This window comes from Diplotaxodon limnothrissa, linkage group LG8 (genome assembly GCF_057381915.1).
Source record: "Diplotaxodon limnothrissa isolate DT_005_m linkage group LG8, D_limnothrissa_male_GT1.1, whole genome shotgun sequence".
NCBI lineage: Eukaryota > Metazoa > Chordata > Actinopteri > Cichliformes > Cichlidae > Diplotaxodon > Diplotaxodon limnothrissa.
This window is the reverse complement of record NC_140603.1, coordinates 26,592,111-26,607,112: the sequence shown is the minus strand read 5'-3', so window position 1 is coordinate 26,607,112 and position 15,002 is coordinate 26,592,111. Positions and strand designations below refer to the sequence as shown.

Below are 15,002 nucleotides of genomic sequence, written 5' to 3'. Positions count from 1 at the left end.
CATTGCACACAAGCCCTCAGCCAAAAAGCATCCAAATCAAAAGGTGAGTAGGAACAAAATGAAACAGCCAATGACAAGAATCCACTGTAGATGTAACCGATATACACAGAGAGAAGCTTTAAACAGATAAAAGACACAGTGGCGGCAATTTGGCCAAAGTCTTTCTGTCTTTCATCTATCTGGGGCTGAAACTACCCTAACCATGAATATGGTTATGGATGTGACAACAGAGAATGGTGGGTGTATGCTACCTTACCTTTTTCACTGCGGGAAGCGTGATGTTCAGGTTGCACACGGCAGTTTGTGGAAGGCCTTTCATGATCTTACATTCTTTCAGGAAAGTGAGACGACCACACGGCTCTTGACTGGGATCTCTGACCTACAGTGAGAAAATGGTTCTTTTTGAACTCCTTACTTTTACAATGTGGTAGTTACTGCAGATTTACTTTAATATAAATATATATACATTTTTTTTTATCAGCACTAGGGTATTAGTGGTATATACTTTATTTGCCTTTATGCCTAGAAACTATCTACAAACAGGCCAAAATTGCCCATTTTTACCTTGTATGCACCTAGAACACCTTATAAAGGAATCTTATCATTTTATTTTCACAAAAACACGTAATTAAATACACAAAATGTTCACATCCAATGGGAGGAGGAGTAGAAATGGGGATCGGGATGGTCCATGGTCTGTGGGGGAATCTCTTTTTGTGTCAACTGGTGCAAATTCATGTGAATTTTCCTTGATTTGCATCTTTCCATAGACTTTATATGTAATCAACATTTGGTCAATGTTGATTACCAAATTCTCATCTGTTATGGTGCTTTTATAAGAGGAAAAAAGGTTCACCAGTAGCCTTCCAGGATTGACCCCTGGAAGTCTAATGGATATGCCAACACAAGAAATTTTAACCAAACTCATGAAAGCTTATTCATAAATTCAGTAAAAAAATATTTGTATTCACTATTCCTGGGTGTTTGGGCTTCGCTTCAACTTTCCAACAATTTTGTTTCTCAATTTTTATTTTTACATCTGCTTTTTATGAGCCAATCCGCCTCAGTTTGTGCCCTTTAAATCTCAGTGCTCATCTGTCATTCTGCTTTCAACTCATTCATTCATGTGACCTTTATCTCCACCTTATCATGGTCACATCACCTTTGTTCACCTGTCCACCTGCTTCATCTACACCACCGATTGAAACCATGTTACATCAGATGGAGGAAAGATGCTAAGAAATTGAGTGTAACATAAAAAATAGTCACACTTTTCTGCTTTAGTACTGTTCATTTTTGTTACAGTGATGTGGTAAAATAATTAACACAGAAGTGTAGTTTTAACATTAATGATGTGCAAAATGACACAAGAAGAATGATTAATTTAACGACTTTAGCCAGAGAATAGGAACTGGGTTTTGAATATGAATAAGAGCAGTAAAGGCAGTAAACAACAATAGAACTAACTTAACCATTACTGCAGCTTTTACCCTGTATTTGGACTGCACTAAGCCAACATTGTATTCTAGCCTAGCCAAAAGGTGCTGGTGGTGCTGGAGCACATGTTAAGGTACCTTGACGCAGAAAGGCAGACGGTTCTCCTTGAAGGCGTAGAAGTTAAGAACTAACTGCTGACCAGCTTTGGTCAGGGGAGCCAAGTTCCCATAACAATCCACATATATAGGCCGGCCCTCCAGAACCTGAATAAAACAAACAGCATTCATAGTTAACATAAAAATATAAAACAAATTTACAAGAATAGAGATAAAGAAATGTTTCTGTGATAAAGTGTTAAGCACTGAAACTGATTGCACGCTGTCAGACGTTTCAAAAACCTAATGCAGCAATAAATATACATTTATTTTAGTTAACTAAGGAGTGCAAAATTAAATCTTATTTTCTTCCAGTTGATCAAACTATTAAATTCCTTCATTTCTTAACTTTATTCATTTTCTTTTATTCGATTATGTTGTCCTTATCACCACCCTCAGCAGCATTTTCCATTTTCTTTCTAATTTTCCTAATGCTCTAGACATGTGTGTAGATCCAGAGCATTATAATAACCTCACAGAATAATTATAATGCTTTCATCATAATCATTGATACGTTCCAAAAAGTATAAATTTACAGATGACAAAATATTCCATAATAGATTAAACTGTACTACGAGTTATACTTGATAGGACTTGGGGAATAATGAAAGTAAAAGTAACATCAGTTGTATTTACTTCACTTAACCCTCATACCTCTATGTCTTTGCTTCTGGCCACCTCCTCAAAGTTCTCCTGCTGCTCCAGGGTTTTATCCACCTTGTCATCCGTCATACAGAAGCACCTCAGGCTGGACTCCACTGAGTCATTCATCTTAGCAAACACCACAAACTTGGCCATGTAGGGCACACAGATCAGCTCCCTGTAGAGCTGTGTGGCCAGGCCCACCGTCTCTGGTATCTGGTGGCAGTCTGCTAACCAGAACCTGCACAAGAAGCAAGTAAAGTGATCAGTGTTTAAGACAGAGATTAATATATGCATAAATATAAACGTATGACTTGAAAAATTGATCTCACCTGGCAGAAACATTAGTGGTGAAGGAGACACAGTCATTCACAAAGGTGAGAGGAGTTGTGCCTGTGATGTCTTCCCACTGTGCTGGTGATGTACCACCTGGCAGATAATTATCCAGATAAAGTTTAGGAAAAATCAGGCTCTTCTTTATGTCTATTCCACTTTCAACTTGACATGCTTTAAGACATGTAAGATGCAAATGTTATTAAAGTATTGGATAATTACCTAAATGCTATTCATTCACTTTTTGTTAGAAAAATGTGAAATATGATGTTGATCTCAAAAGTTTAACATTTCACAGAAATGTTCATTCTCACTGTGAGTTTTACATTGCACTTATATTACAAATATACATTTGCATATCTAATATTACAAATATCAGATCGGAGAGTCTTGTTTGCTCTAGCAGCCACCGACTAAACATCTACCACGGGTTGTTCATGGCTGAGATATTTCAGAGTTACAGTTAGCACAAGTGGCTTTGCTAGTTAGGTCAGAATTTAAAAGGGCGGTTGTCACCAAGTTTAAGCATTGTGTAGCATTTTCATGTTAAAAGTAGTAAGGAAGGAAGGAATGGGCCTTACTTACTTAAAACAGGTCACAGACCAGAATTATTACACTAATTTTAATCGACAAGAATGTAAAGTAATGAAGCAATGTCCTGTTCTACAATGTTTCTAAATGGAAATATCTAATTCAAACAACAAAGACACGATTTTGTGTAATAATTCTCATTAACAATAAAGAAACATTATTTCAGGAGAAATGCTGACTGGCCCAAATGTTGTTACTTTCAAATATTTCTTCTCTTGGCATCTAAAAAACACATATACCTGTGATGCTACAGAGAAGGCGCAGGGAGGGAGTATAGTCTCCTTTGTAGCCATTTGTAAGCCCCTCCCCTGAGAGGGGCGGGACTGGGATTGTCATGGTGATTGGTTTATGGAACTTCCTTCTTCTTGGCTCCACAGTAACAATGGGGCTGAAGGTTGCTCGATTACCAAGGATTTTCTTCACGGCCTCATCAGGTACTGGCTGAGCCTGGGATAGCAGAGCCAACAGGGAAGGAGGATTTTGTTGTTTTATTTTTGTAGCCTTACTGTACATATATAGTACTGTGTGTGATTTTGTCTATACATCATAAACTCTTGCAGTTAAACTGAAAAAGCAAATGTTTACATCTCTCAAACTCACCTGCAATCCAACCTTGATTTTCTTGGTTAGTGCTCCCTCTGGAAAGGAAGCCTGAACCAATGGGACGCTGCGACTGCACAGAGTCCCGCCCTCTGGTCCCATCTGGTGCGTCTCTTGTCTGATACGAGACACTACTGCAAAGTATTGCGGGAAATCCTTGGTGATAATGCGGCAGATTCTCTTCCTCTCCAGCTCGTTGGGACTGTCCAGTTCTACAGGGAATGAAAAGAAATCAAATAAATGAAATGGGGGAAAAAAGGGAAAAAACGACCTCATGGAGTAAACTTTAAAATCTTTAGTTATTTCACTGACTACAAACACAAGCGCAGTCCCTCAGTATCACATTCTGTAATCACAAAAATGTGCACTTACAGACTTACAAACACTTACAGGCATTTTTCAGATTAAATCCCAGAATGATCTTAAAATCTTGAAATATTTGCCAATGTATGTTCGCTGTACTAGAAGTAGTCTGTGATCAAGCTCGTTTGATGTTTTATCTGATTTCTATGCAATTTAATCAGGTCATTTACTCCATGTGAATTAATTTTGGGTTTCCTCCAAATTAAGCCAAGTATCTCATTATTCGGCACAGAAATCAACCTGTTTGTCATACATATTTTACACGCGCTCCAATCAGCTTGAGCCAGTTATCATCAGGGTGTTGCTTCAGTTTATTTCAGTGTTTGCTCATTAATGCGCTAACTTTTACCACAGCTTGCTCTAAAACAGAAACTGAAGTACTTGTGGTTTAGGTGTTTAGTGCTGCAGATGCTAGCATAGCGAAACAAAGTTAGAACACTTTTTTCACCTTCGTCCATGCCATTGAGGAGCTGATTGAGGTCGTCAGTCTTGCAGTCGTACAGATGCTCCTTCCAGGTTTCTCCGTTCTCACTGCGCAGCAGGATCAGCTCTCTCTCCTGGCCCCGCATCGAGCCAAAATGAGGGATCTCCACTATCACAGGCCTGGTAAGGTATATGTCGAGGAAATATCATTGTTTGACTTTGACTTTGACTGATTGGCATGACAAGTAAGTATGTAAGCCAAAACGAAAGATACCACTCTACCATTTGTTTTTAGGAGCTGGGGCCTCTTTTCTAAAATGGACTGATAGTAAAGTCATAGTAAAAATCTAAAGTAAACACAAAAACCACACATTTCAGTAGTAACTTGAAATGTAAGGCTGATGAGCAAATTTTCTCTAACTTGATGTAAAGGGGTTTCTTAAAAATCATGTTGGGCTATTGCAGTTCAAGGCACATAAGTGTTCTGAACTTTATACATCTCTGCTTCTGTCCAAACTCTTTCATGTTTGTTTTTTGTCAATTCACGATTTGATCCATAAAATAACACAAGATGCCTGGCTTCAGTCTGCTTTTCCATTCCTTAACCAACACCTGTTTGTGGAGAAATTGCACATTCATTTAGATTGCTGATTATAATCACTGATTTCAGATGCTTATGTTACAAATGTGATTCTTAGAACCCACTTAGGCAAAGTTATTTTTTATGCTCAAAGTCATTCATGAATCAAATGACAAGCCCTCAGGAAAGACGTTCCACATTTTTTTTAAATGAGGGCCTTTATCGGAGCAGCTGGGAGAGCAGACAGTGTAGTCCTCTCTTATAAGAATGGTGAGGGAAGTTTGTGCTAGATTAATTTAAATCTAAACCTGAACGACAAACGATGACAGAGTTTTCAAATGACAACTCTTTAAGAAGATACTACGGTATTCATGGTATTCAAATAAAAAGTATTACCAAATTTACACAAAGTACAAAGTGTGGAGACACTGATTTTAATAACATACAGTCGTGAATGAAATGTGGTTCTGCTGATGAGAGTGAAGCGTCATAATCACTGCGGCGGCCATGCTGCAGGGTCGATGGGACGTTCAGAGTGAATTTGCACGACTTGACGAGACAGATGATGTCATGATGTAATGAGGGGAGGGAGGAGAAAGCTGCACAGCCCTTACTTAAACAAGGCATGATAGCAACACAAGAGAGACACATGAATATGCACTACTCTCAGAGTAGGCAGTAGAACTGAAGAGTAAGTTTAAAGTGAAGCTGTCTGAGTAAGTATATACATTAAAAATGAAATAGAAAAGGTTTTTTTTTTTTTTTGAATGTCCTGTTTTCTCAATCAAAGAAGAAAGAATTCACTTTCATAAATTTGAGCCAGCATTAGAGACAAACTGAGCTAGTTGAAAGACACAAGGAGCAATTATTGCAGTCGCACCTCAGCGCACTGTAGGTACGATAAGTCACCTGTCCCAGAAAACTAACAGGACTGCTTCAATTTTGAGAAAAAGAAACTTTTGTAAAGGTGAAATCATGTGCTTTAACTACTGTGCGTGGCTTCAATTTTACGTTCATAAAGCTCTATAACTCTGTGCTGATAAAAGCACCAAAAAAGCAATAAAATAAACACAAAATACTAATAAAAACTAGGAGTATGATGGTGTCACAGCAAGAAAGTCCCGGGTTCAAAGCTGTTGGCACTTCTAGGGAAACTTTGCATGCTTTGTTTCTTGTGCCATAAAAGACAAAACATGCAAGGTTACTGCTGGCTATCATGGTCATCGGAAGAAAGAGTTTTTCTACATAGTAAAGTTGACTTGATACAAGTGGATACTATTGATCCACTGCTATTGGATACTGTCCCTGAAACCATGCAATACAGCTCCTTCACTAGGTTTGTATGCTTTTCATTATGACCATTCTTCATTTCCCTTTTAGGGCTGATGAATAATTTGCACTTTCTGGTGTATTTTCTTTGGTAAAGTCTTTCTTTTTATGGTAGATTACATTCTATTACTGCCTACCTCAGTGGATGTTGAAAAGGTTTTTTTTCTTAACCATAGAAAGGATCCTGTGATCATCCACAAACCTTGTCTTCTCTGGATGTTCAGGCCTTTTTATGCTGCCGAGCTCACTGTTTTTTGTTTTGGCAGCTCAAATTTGTCCTTTTTTACTTGCATATAAAGCTTCAAATGTCACACTTGGATTTAAGTCTAGATAAGACACCTGATTAATTTTTGAAGACATAAAACACGTACAGCACACAACTGTGCATTAAACTGGATTTAGTTCCCCCATGGTTGAAGTAATACTTTGATCAGGCCCTTTAACTAATCCTGAAAGTCTGGTTGGGTCTTCGTTTGGCTTCATTTGTTCATTGAGCTTAACTCAAATGTACTGTTGGACATACAGAGTCAAAATTGAATGTTGAGGCACCGCTTTAGGATCTTAACCCTGCTCACATAAAAATGTCATCAGTATAACACTTTCTACCGAGAGCTTTTGACATTAATTATATAAAATTATCGTGAGATGACATAAAACTGATAACAGTAGTCATGAGAAGCAGAATGATGCTTGGCTTCAGGGAAAAAAAGGCTCATGCCCAACAAGCGCAGTCCAGTCCAAACAGCCAATCAAAACCTTTACATTCAGTGACGTCAGAGGCCCACTGAGAGCTTCTGAAATTAAAAAAAAATACAATGATATATAAATGAAAGTGGCAGAAAATTAACTGTAATGGAGTTCACAGTTAAACTGTGTAGTTTTAGGAAGAATTTGTATGCAAAAACTAATTTCTGCCTGTTAAGTCATTGAGGCTATTACAAATCAGCTGCTGGTTGACCCATCTTCCAACTATATTGATTATTTCTTCCCAAAACTACATGGCACCCATACTGATGCTGTAACCTATCAAATCAAAGTCAACAGAGATGGGTAAAATAAACCATCAGCATGAATCAGCCTCGGTCATGTTGTTTCCTTTGGGGAGGTGGGAAATACAGGAGAAAGGGGAGCAGGGAGGAGGGAAAGGGGTGCTATGTTTGGTTCCTACCCAATAAATCTAGTTCCTCTGGGTCCCAGCTGTAGCACGGGACAAACCAGGCTCTCGCCTTCATTAAGGGCTGGCAGCTTTCTGGGGAGATGTAGTTTACTGTGTCCGCAAAATAATGAAACACACATACACACAAAACACACACTCGCAAAGTCAGTAAAAACACACACACACACCACCGACTTCTATTTCCGTATCAGTAATAAGCTCTTTTATCAGTAACAACATCTTATTTATTGTTACAGGTACAATTAGTGGCATCAGTAATGTCAACAAGCGACAGAGGCAATATTTGTTGCCTGTACATCACAGATTTCTTTATTTTAACCATATCTCATGAGTTATGCAGTAATATGAGTAGCAGATGGGGCAATAATTAGAAATTTTTCAAGCAAAAATAGCAACGAATTCCTGGTGACAGCTTCTCAATGGGAACAAATGCTGCTACTTTCTGTTTTATAATACATGGAAATTAAACATTTCAGCCTCTTAAACCATATTACACAAGTTGTTGCAGACCGCAGTACAACCAAAATTACTGTGAGAGTGCGAAATGAACTTGTTGCCTTCGAGATTGTTGCTTCAAAGACATGGACCTAGTTAGTTATTGTCTTCAAAGCCACATTGGTGCATCAAGACAGCAATAAAATGGCAATAAAGTGTAGCCAGCGTGCCATCGGTTTGCAATCGAATGAGGTCAAGCTGGCAATCACTGCACATGCATTCTGTTTAGGATAACGCAATAATTAACTGTGAAAAACCAAAGCAAATTTCAAATCTGTTGCCTTTCATTGCAAATCTGTTGCCGTCTACATACATAGAAATTCACATCGAATGCTTACATTCAGAGATCTACAACAAAAATCCTGAAATGTCTCCACAAATAGTTACACAGTTGTTGCAGAATTATAAATTAACTGCAAAATAAAAAACAAGTGCCCCCAATTTTCACATTTGTATAAAATATAACCAGAATTGGCAACCAGCTGAGTTCAGTCCCCTACTGCAAACGAGTCAGGCCGAAAAAGAAAATCATCACCAGGCAACCGCAGGTTTTAACACTAGTGTGGCCAAGCTATTATTGACTCAGTACTGCCACGTGCACCATAAGGATTCGTTTATATATATCCTCAACTGGTTTAAAAGTGTTTAAAAACAGTTGCTAAGTTTACTATTTTTTAAATTATTGATAAAGTTTCTGAGATAATACAAATTGCAAGAAGAGGTTGCACTGTTAAAACTTGAACCGGGCTGTAGAGGACTGGTTTGGCAAACAATTCTGCTAGAAAAATCATAAGTCCAGTGGTGTAATTGTGTGTTCGTCACTGATTCTGTGGACTAACCACAAGGCCCCCCAGACTTTAATCAATGTAATTCCCGTTTTCATTTTACATCTGTCTAATTAACTTGTGTAGAGCATCAGGTTTATGGAAAACCTACTCAGTTGGGACCCAGATACACAGCTGTTATTTCCCTGCACTTTGGTGCCATTTTGTGGCTGTTATAACAACTGGGAAACACATCATGCAAACAAAGCTTCGACTGCCATAAATCAAATGGATTCAATTCTTTGTTGAACTTCCAAACATTTAGTTTTGAACTTATTACTTCCATCTCTTCCGTGTGATTTTGAGAAGCGCTTCTAACGAGTTAATCATCTTTTAATGCTGCATGGCTTAACGCTACATGTTGACTTTAAACCAGCATAAGACCACCGTTTTGGAGCAATTAAGAAATAATAATAATTTTCAGTTTTTCCCATGCTGATTATGTGGAACAACCCAAAATTGCACAGCTATACACTTGCCTAAAGCGCTCTCAATCATATTCCTTGATGTTAAGGTGGTAATACAGTTCGGGGAGAGCCATGTTCTGTGCCTTGTGTCTGGTTTTATGAACTCCAACTTGTGATCCTATTTGTGCGTTTGGCGTCATCCTAAACAAATATCTTGATATATGCTCTATTGAAATCCCATCATATTCAGCAGTATTCTTTCAGAATATTTGAGTTGTCTTGCAGTTTGGACCAAGATACACAGCTGTTAGCCGTCTTTATCAAACAGGCAGTCATTTTTTTAAAATCATACTAAAACTGTAACTGCTGAATTTAAAAAACTCCTCACATGCAATACAGCTATACATTAAAACCAAATTATGGCTACATATTTACATTACAATATTTACTCTTAAACATGTTGCAGTCATTACTAATGTTGCCTTTACTTTGCCAAAGGGGAAACACTGCTTACTTGGGGGTGAGCAGACTACAACAATAAGACTTGTACTGCAAATATTACCCCTAACATGCACATACACACATTCACACTTTCCAATATAAACGCAGGTGGCTGGAAATGGCAATGGCAAGAAGCAGAAGGAAGGAAATGTCAAGATACAGAACAAAGGTGCACAAAAATAAGCTGTTAAGCAACAGCAAAAACAATCTCAGCGATGTTTAAAAAGAAGGTCTTACCCAAGGAACTGCGCTCCTGCGGGACCGACCTCAACAAGTCTGCTGGCCAGGCCTTCTCCTTCCACCATCGGGGGAGGCGACGCCAATTTGTGCCTCTTCACCAGTCGACACGTGATCCGGGTGGGTGCTGTGCACTTTCTGGGCGGGATGATGATTCTCATGCCGTTGTGACGGCTTCCTCTCATGGAACCACCCCTGGCGTCGACCATGAAGCTGACCAGGAACCTGACGGAAAGTAAAAAGTAGGAAGAGCCGGAAAAAGAGGGGGAGAGACGTAGAGTGACAGGAGAGAGAGAAGAAGGGAAACGGAGTGTGCAAAGATAAGAGATAAAACAAAGTGAAGAGAAAAAGAGATAACCAGAGAGGGCAAGTAAAGGGTAAAGAAAAGAAATGGAATAAGAAGAAAAACAAATGTTGGTTTATCAGCTGTACTGATGACCAGAGAGGAGCTTTAGTCGAGGTCCCATGCTGTGATCTTCAAAACACTGACAAAGTAAGTGTGAGTAAAAGGGAGAAAGAGAGGTGAACAAAGAAGAAAAAACAAAAATGTACAGAGGTTTCTGTGCTGGCTATGACTGAAGTTGAAAAAATAAAATAAGAACAAAAACAGCTTTGGCGTGTAGATGTCGCAAATTTGGTAAATCCATTTACAGAAAGTGAATGTTTTTGAATTATGTAAAAACTAGTCGATTCCATAGGATGTCAGATTAAATGTTTTATTGGGGGTTTTTTGTAATGATATATAAATTCGACAGCCAGGACACCAACACAGGAACCTCCAGTGTGTCTTGCCTTTTTACCCACATTAGAAGGTAGCGTACCTCTGTGTGCAGCTCATTTAACTCAATCAAGGAACTTATAAGTCACACACACAGACGCACACCATGCAATACTGTAGCTAAAATGTGGTGTTAGTTTTTATGTTATTTAACAAACAGCACATGAATTGTTGCTTTAACAATATGCTTGAAGGGGATCTGTTATGTGCTTCCTTATTTTCTGTCATACATACACTCCAACTGTCATCTATACTCATATTAAACACAGCCAAAGTTTCAAGAAACGTTTCAGTCAGTTTTTTCTACTCTTGGCCCTGCATGACGCCATAAAGAGGGGCGTGTATGTGAATAAAGCCCCGCCCACCTGCTGTTAAAATCCCCTGCTAACAATTGGCAGCCAATCAAAGAGAGAATGCTTAAATGGAGAGGGAGAGACTCCACAGAGAGCCAGCGTAAGATTCATGCAAAACTATTCTAGCAGAGTCCAAGAATAAAATACTGAGCTGGGTTCACTGTCACATTATAAACCAAACTGACGCTTTTACTGAGTTTCAGTTTTAACATTTTGATCTACAATGACATATCTGCCATGTTTTTACTGACTATTTAAAGCTAATCCTGTGATTGTCAAGACAGTAGAGGCTTGCTGCTGGAGAATGCAAAAACCATAACACATGGCTAAAGCATATGTCAGCAACATTAAATTTAAAAGTCACATTCGGTCAGATCTGGCAACACAGACTCTTTCAGATCAGTTAGAAACTCAAAGATTTTCTCCTAACAAACAGGAAGGAATAAATACAGGGATAACAGTCCGAAACACTTTACGTCAAGTCTGTAACAACACAGGGTGAGAACAGCAAACACAGATGTTATGAGTGAATATAAAAGGGAAGGTGCAATGTCATCGGGAAATAAAATAAAATAAAAAAAGGTAGTGGTGGTGATAAAAAGAAGGCAACCAATCACAGTCAATCACCTGCTGTCGTACTGCGGGAGCGGAGAGGAAAAACTGCAGGATGGACGACAAAGCAACGCAGGAGTGACAGGTCAACCACAGAGCTTTGTAATCGGAAATACAGCTGAGAAGATCATTATTAATGAACCCCAAGTTAAAGGAAGAATTTGAGGGAAAACTGTGGGAAATAGTCTTAATTGCTGTTTTGTGGAGATTAGAATGAGGAGATTGTCTTCTTTATTCGTTAAACAGCCAGCAGCCAATTACATCACACAGGCAAAAGAACTGTATTTGTGTCTTTATACGGCTTTAACATAGGTGATATAACATGTTGATAATCAAGCTTTAGAGCTGCCTGTAGGTGGATTTTCCACTGGACAGAGCCAGTGTAGCAGTTTCCCTCTCTCCCATCTTTGCACTAATCTAAAGATAACCAGCTGCTGGCAGTGGCTTCATTTCCCCCCCCCCCCAGTCTTCTTCTCTAAATCTACCCTTGAAAGGCAAATTTCCACCATTACCAAACATGTCAAATAAAACTTTGTTTAAAATATTGCTTTATCTTCCTTTACTTAAGTAACAGATATAATTTAAGTAATCCTAACTTAACAGTTTATCCATTAAAGACAAGTAGAGAAAAAGTAATGCCTGATGAAGCTATACGCTGCCTGACCAAAAACACTCACCACCTGCGTTTAACCAAGCAAATACGTAAGAGTCTTCCATAATATGTTTAGATTGGAAACAGGTTAATTATCTCTAAGTGATGCAGTGAGTAGCTTCTCATTTCTCATGCAAACACATTGTAAGACATGTTTCAGAAGAGTCAAACAAACTGTAGTCCTATCAGTGAGGCTAATCAGAATTAAAGGCTTCAGTTTAATAAGGAGTATAAAGATTGGACTCTGTAAATAAATCTATGTGGTAAATGTGGACAGGATGAGTCCAGTTTACCCTGCTCCAGAGTGATGGGGGCCTCAGGCACCAGGAGTAGTTGATGAAGCGATATACCCATCATGCCTTGTGCTTGCTGTGTTATAATCTAGGGTTGCTTTAGTTGGTGATATCTGGTTTAATATATGTTATATACCCCAGAAATGAGGTCAGCTGAATACCTGTATATACTGAATGACCACATTTTTTAAACAGTGCATTGTTTCTTCTCTGATGGCATATTCTAAGATAACAAATTGTAAAAGAGTGGTTCAGTCCAGGCCTTAGAAACTTGGGATGTGCTTTACGCAGTGGTCTGATTTTCACATAAACAAGGCGAAGTTTTGATAAAAAATTAATGCAACTATAATTTTTTTTGGCCGGGCAGTGTACGTAACTTTCAAACGAGTCCCTTAATGGGCAATTAACCAAGAGGTCAAGATTACCTGTTACAGCTGCTGCGAGAGACAATGAGTTATGTGACCTTCAAATCAAGGTGAGGAGGAGCCAACTTTCCAGCTTTACTTTGTTGTGACTAAAAGTTTCTTTTTAACAGCAGTTTCTAGTTACACCTGTTTGTTATTAATGTTTGATTTTTTTTTAAATTACAGAAATCCTCGAAGTATTAGCTTTAAAGACTTAAAAAGGGTGAAGAAAAAATGCTGCATGTATGAGCTGCCTTGTCAGAGGGAAAGAAAATGAGACTCAGCAAGAAGAACAAACAGAAAACACACAATAAGCAGAAGGAGATGATGACAGTCACTTCATCCTTTCCTCTAAAGGGTATAAAACTAGTAAGCCGTTTTCCTTCCTCTCCTTCCACTTTTTCACTCCATCTTTGTGATTAAGTCAGATATTTTCCCTTTTTACTCCCCCCACTCTTTCCTCCTGTTCTTATCCATTCACATTTTCAAACATGCTTACCCAGAGTGTATTGGTGAGGACACTAGGTTGACATTATCCAGTGCATCTGCAGTCCAGCTGTACCTCCTCAGAGAGTCGCTGTCAAAGTCCTTAGCCGCTGCCAAATGCTGTGGAGAAGACAACAGAGTCAGTGCAATTCACGAGTGTGTGAAAATCTAAGCTAACTTCTCCTTTTAATGTAAAGACTTGCTTTTGCACATGCAAGGCTAATAGTGTGGAGGCTACAGATTTTTCAATATTCCTTATTTAATGTCAAAGTTTAGACGGGGATCACTAGTTTTGTAGATATTTCTTGCAAATTTATGAATGAGTCATAAAATAATTTCTTCACGAGAAAGACAGCAGCAGATGTCGCTTAGCGTAAAAAAAAAAATCAGGAGATGTTACATTTCATTAGAACACAAGCTGTCAAAAACATCTTGATGACATTCAAAACGAAGCTCGGAGTAAAATGCAAATGAAAAATCACCACATTAAGGATCAAAAGAAAAAACAGACATCAGATGGCAGAAAACAAGCGACTAAAAATGTTTACAGACAGACAGATGCACTGACACCAGGCCCGTTGTGTCATCAGTCTGAGGATGCTCTTGAAAGATTCAGATTCACTATTTATATTCCAGATGTGCACCAATATGACATGTCAAGTTGAAGGCCATGCTTCAAACAGGAAATTAAAGCTAAGATTTTAGAGTACTTCTGAAAACTCGCTCACATTTAATGAGGAAAAAATACTTGGAGTATTATATTAATCTCCAAATTGCTACAGAAAAACGGGGAGTGACAAAGACACAAAGTTTGGTTTTACTTATCCAAGGCACATGGATAAGTAAAAACAGGGAGGCTACTCTACTAAAACACTGTAAATACACGCAGTACGGTAACAACTGAATCCAACTGATGAAATAAGTGATATAAAAAAAGAAAAGTTAAAAATGCTTTACACAACTAAATGATACCAACATGTGGAAACCCACTGACACGAAGAGTGCATAATGACTTCTACATCTACCTTATTGTGTTGCTCTACAATGAAAGACTTTTCCTTACGAAGCATCTGGAGGAGCGTTAGAGGAAACAAGTGGTTATTCAGTTATTCAATAACTAGTACATCTTTACTCTCCAGTTACACAATCATATGTCCCAGTGTCATAAATTTGCAGATAGTCTCAGATGTAGGTTTTTTTTTTTAAATTTCAGTTAAATAGACCCCACAGAGTTTTTGACCACTCTTTGTGCAAAGGAGCAAAGTTTTTAATTCAGAGTTAAACCATATTATCCAGTTCTGGGTCCAAATGCCCCTTCAGCTTGCAAAAG

The 15,002-nt window shown here is 38.4% G+C and overlaps 1 protein-coding gene across 2 annotated transcripts in view; it reads right to left on the bottom strand.

Annotated features, from left to right (window-relative positions):
* LOC146627051 (ankyrin-3-like) overlaps window positions 1–15,002 on the bottom strand; it is a 155,035-nt gene that overhangs the window by 26,774 nt on the left and 113,259 nt on the right. Inside the window, exons 29-39 of one of the 2 annotated variants that reach the window (XM_085361574.1) lie at window positions 14,698–14,742; window positions 13,686–13,792; window positions 11,853–11,885; window positions 10,095–10,319; window positions 4,570–4,724; window positions 3,759–3,970; window positions 3,398–3,605; window positions 2,567–2,663; window positions 2,247–2,475; window positions 1,575–1,700; window positions 257–379 (exon numbers count right to left, since the gene is read on the bottom strand). In XM_085361574.1, the coding sequence (XP_085217700.1) occupies window positions 257–379; window positions 1,575–1,700; window positions 2,247–2,475; window positions 2,567–2,663; window positions 3,398–3,605; window positions 3,759–3,970; window positions 4,570–4,724; window positions 10,095–10,319; window positions 11,853–11,885; window positions 13,686–13,792; window positions 14,698–14,742 (1,560 nt within the window). The remainder of the gene's footprint in view (window positions 1–256; window positions 380–1,574; window positions 1,701–2,246; window positions 2,476–2,566; window positions 2,664–3,397; window positions 3,606–3,758; window positions 3,971–4,569; window positions 4,725–10,094; window positions 10,320–11,852; window positions 11,886–13,685; window positions 13,793–14,697; window positions 14,743–15,002) is intronic. The other variant, XM_085361572.1, reaches the window with a different exon arrangement.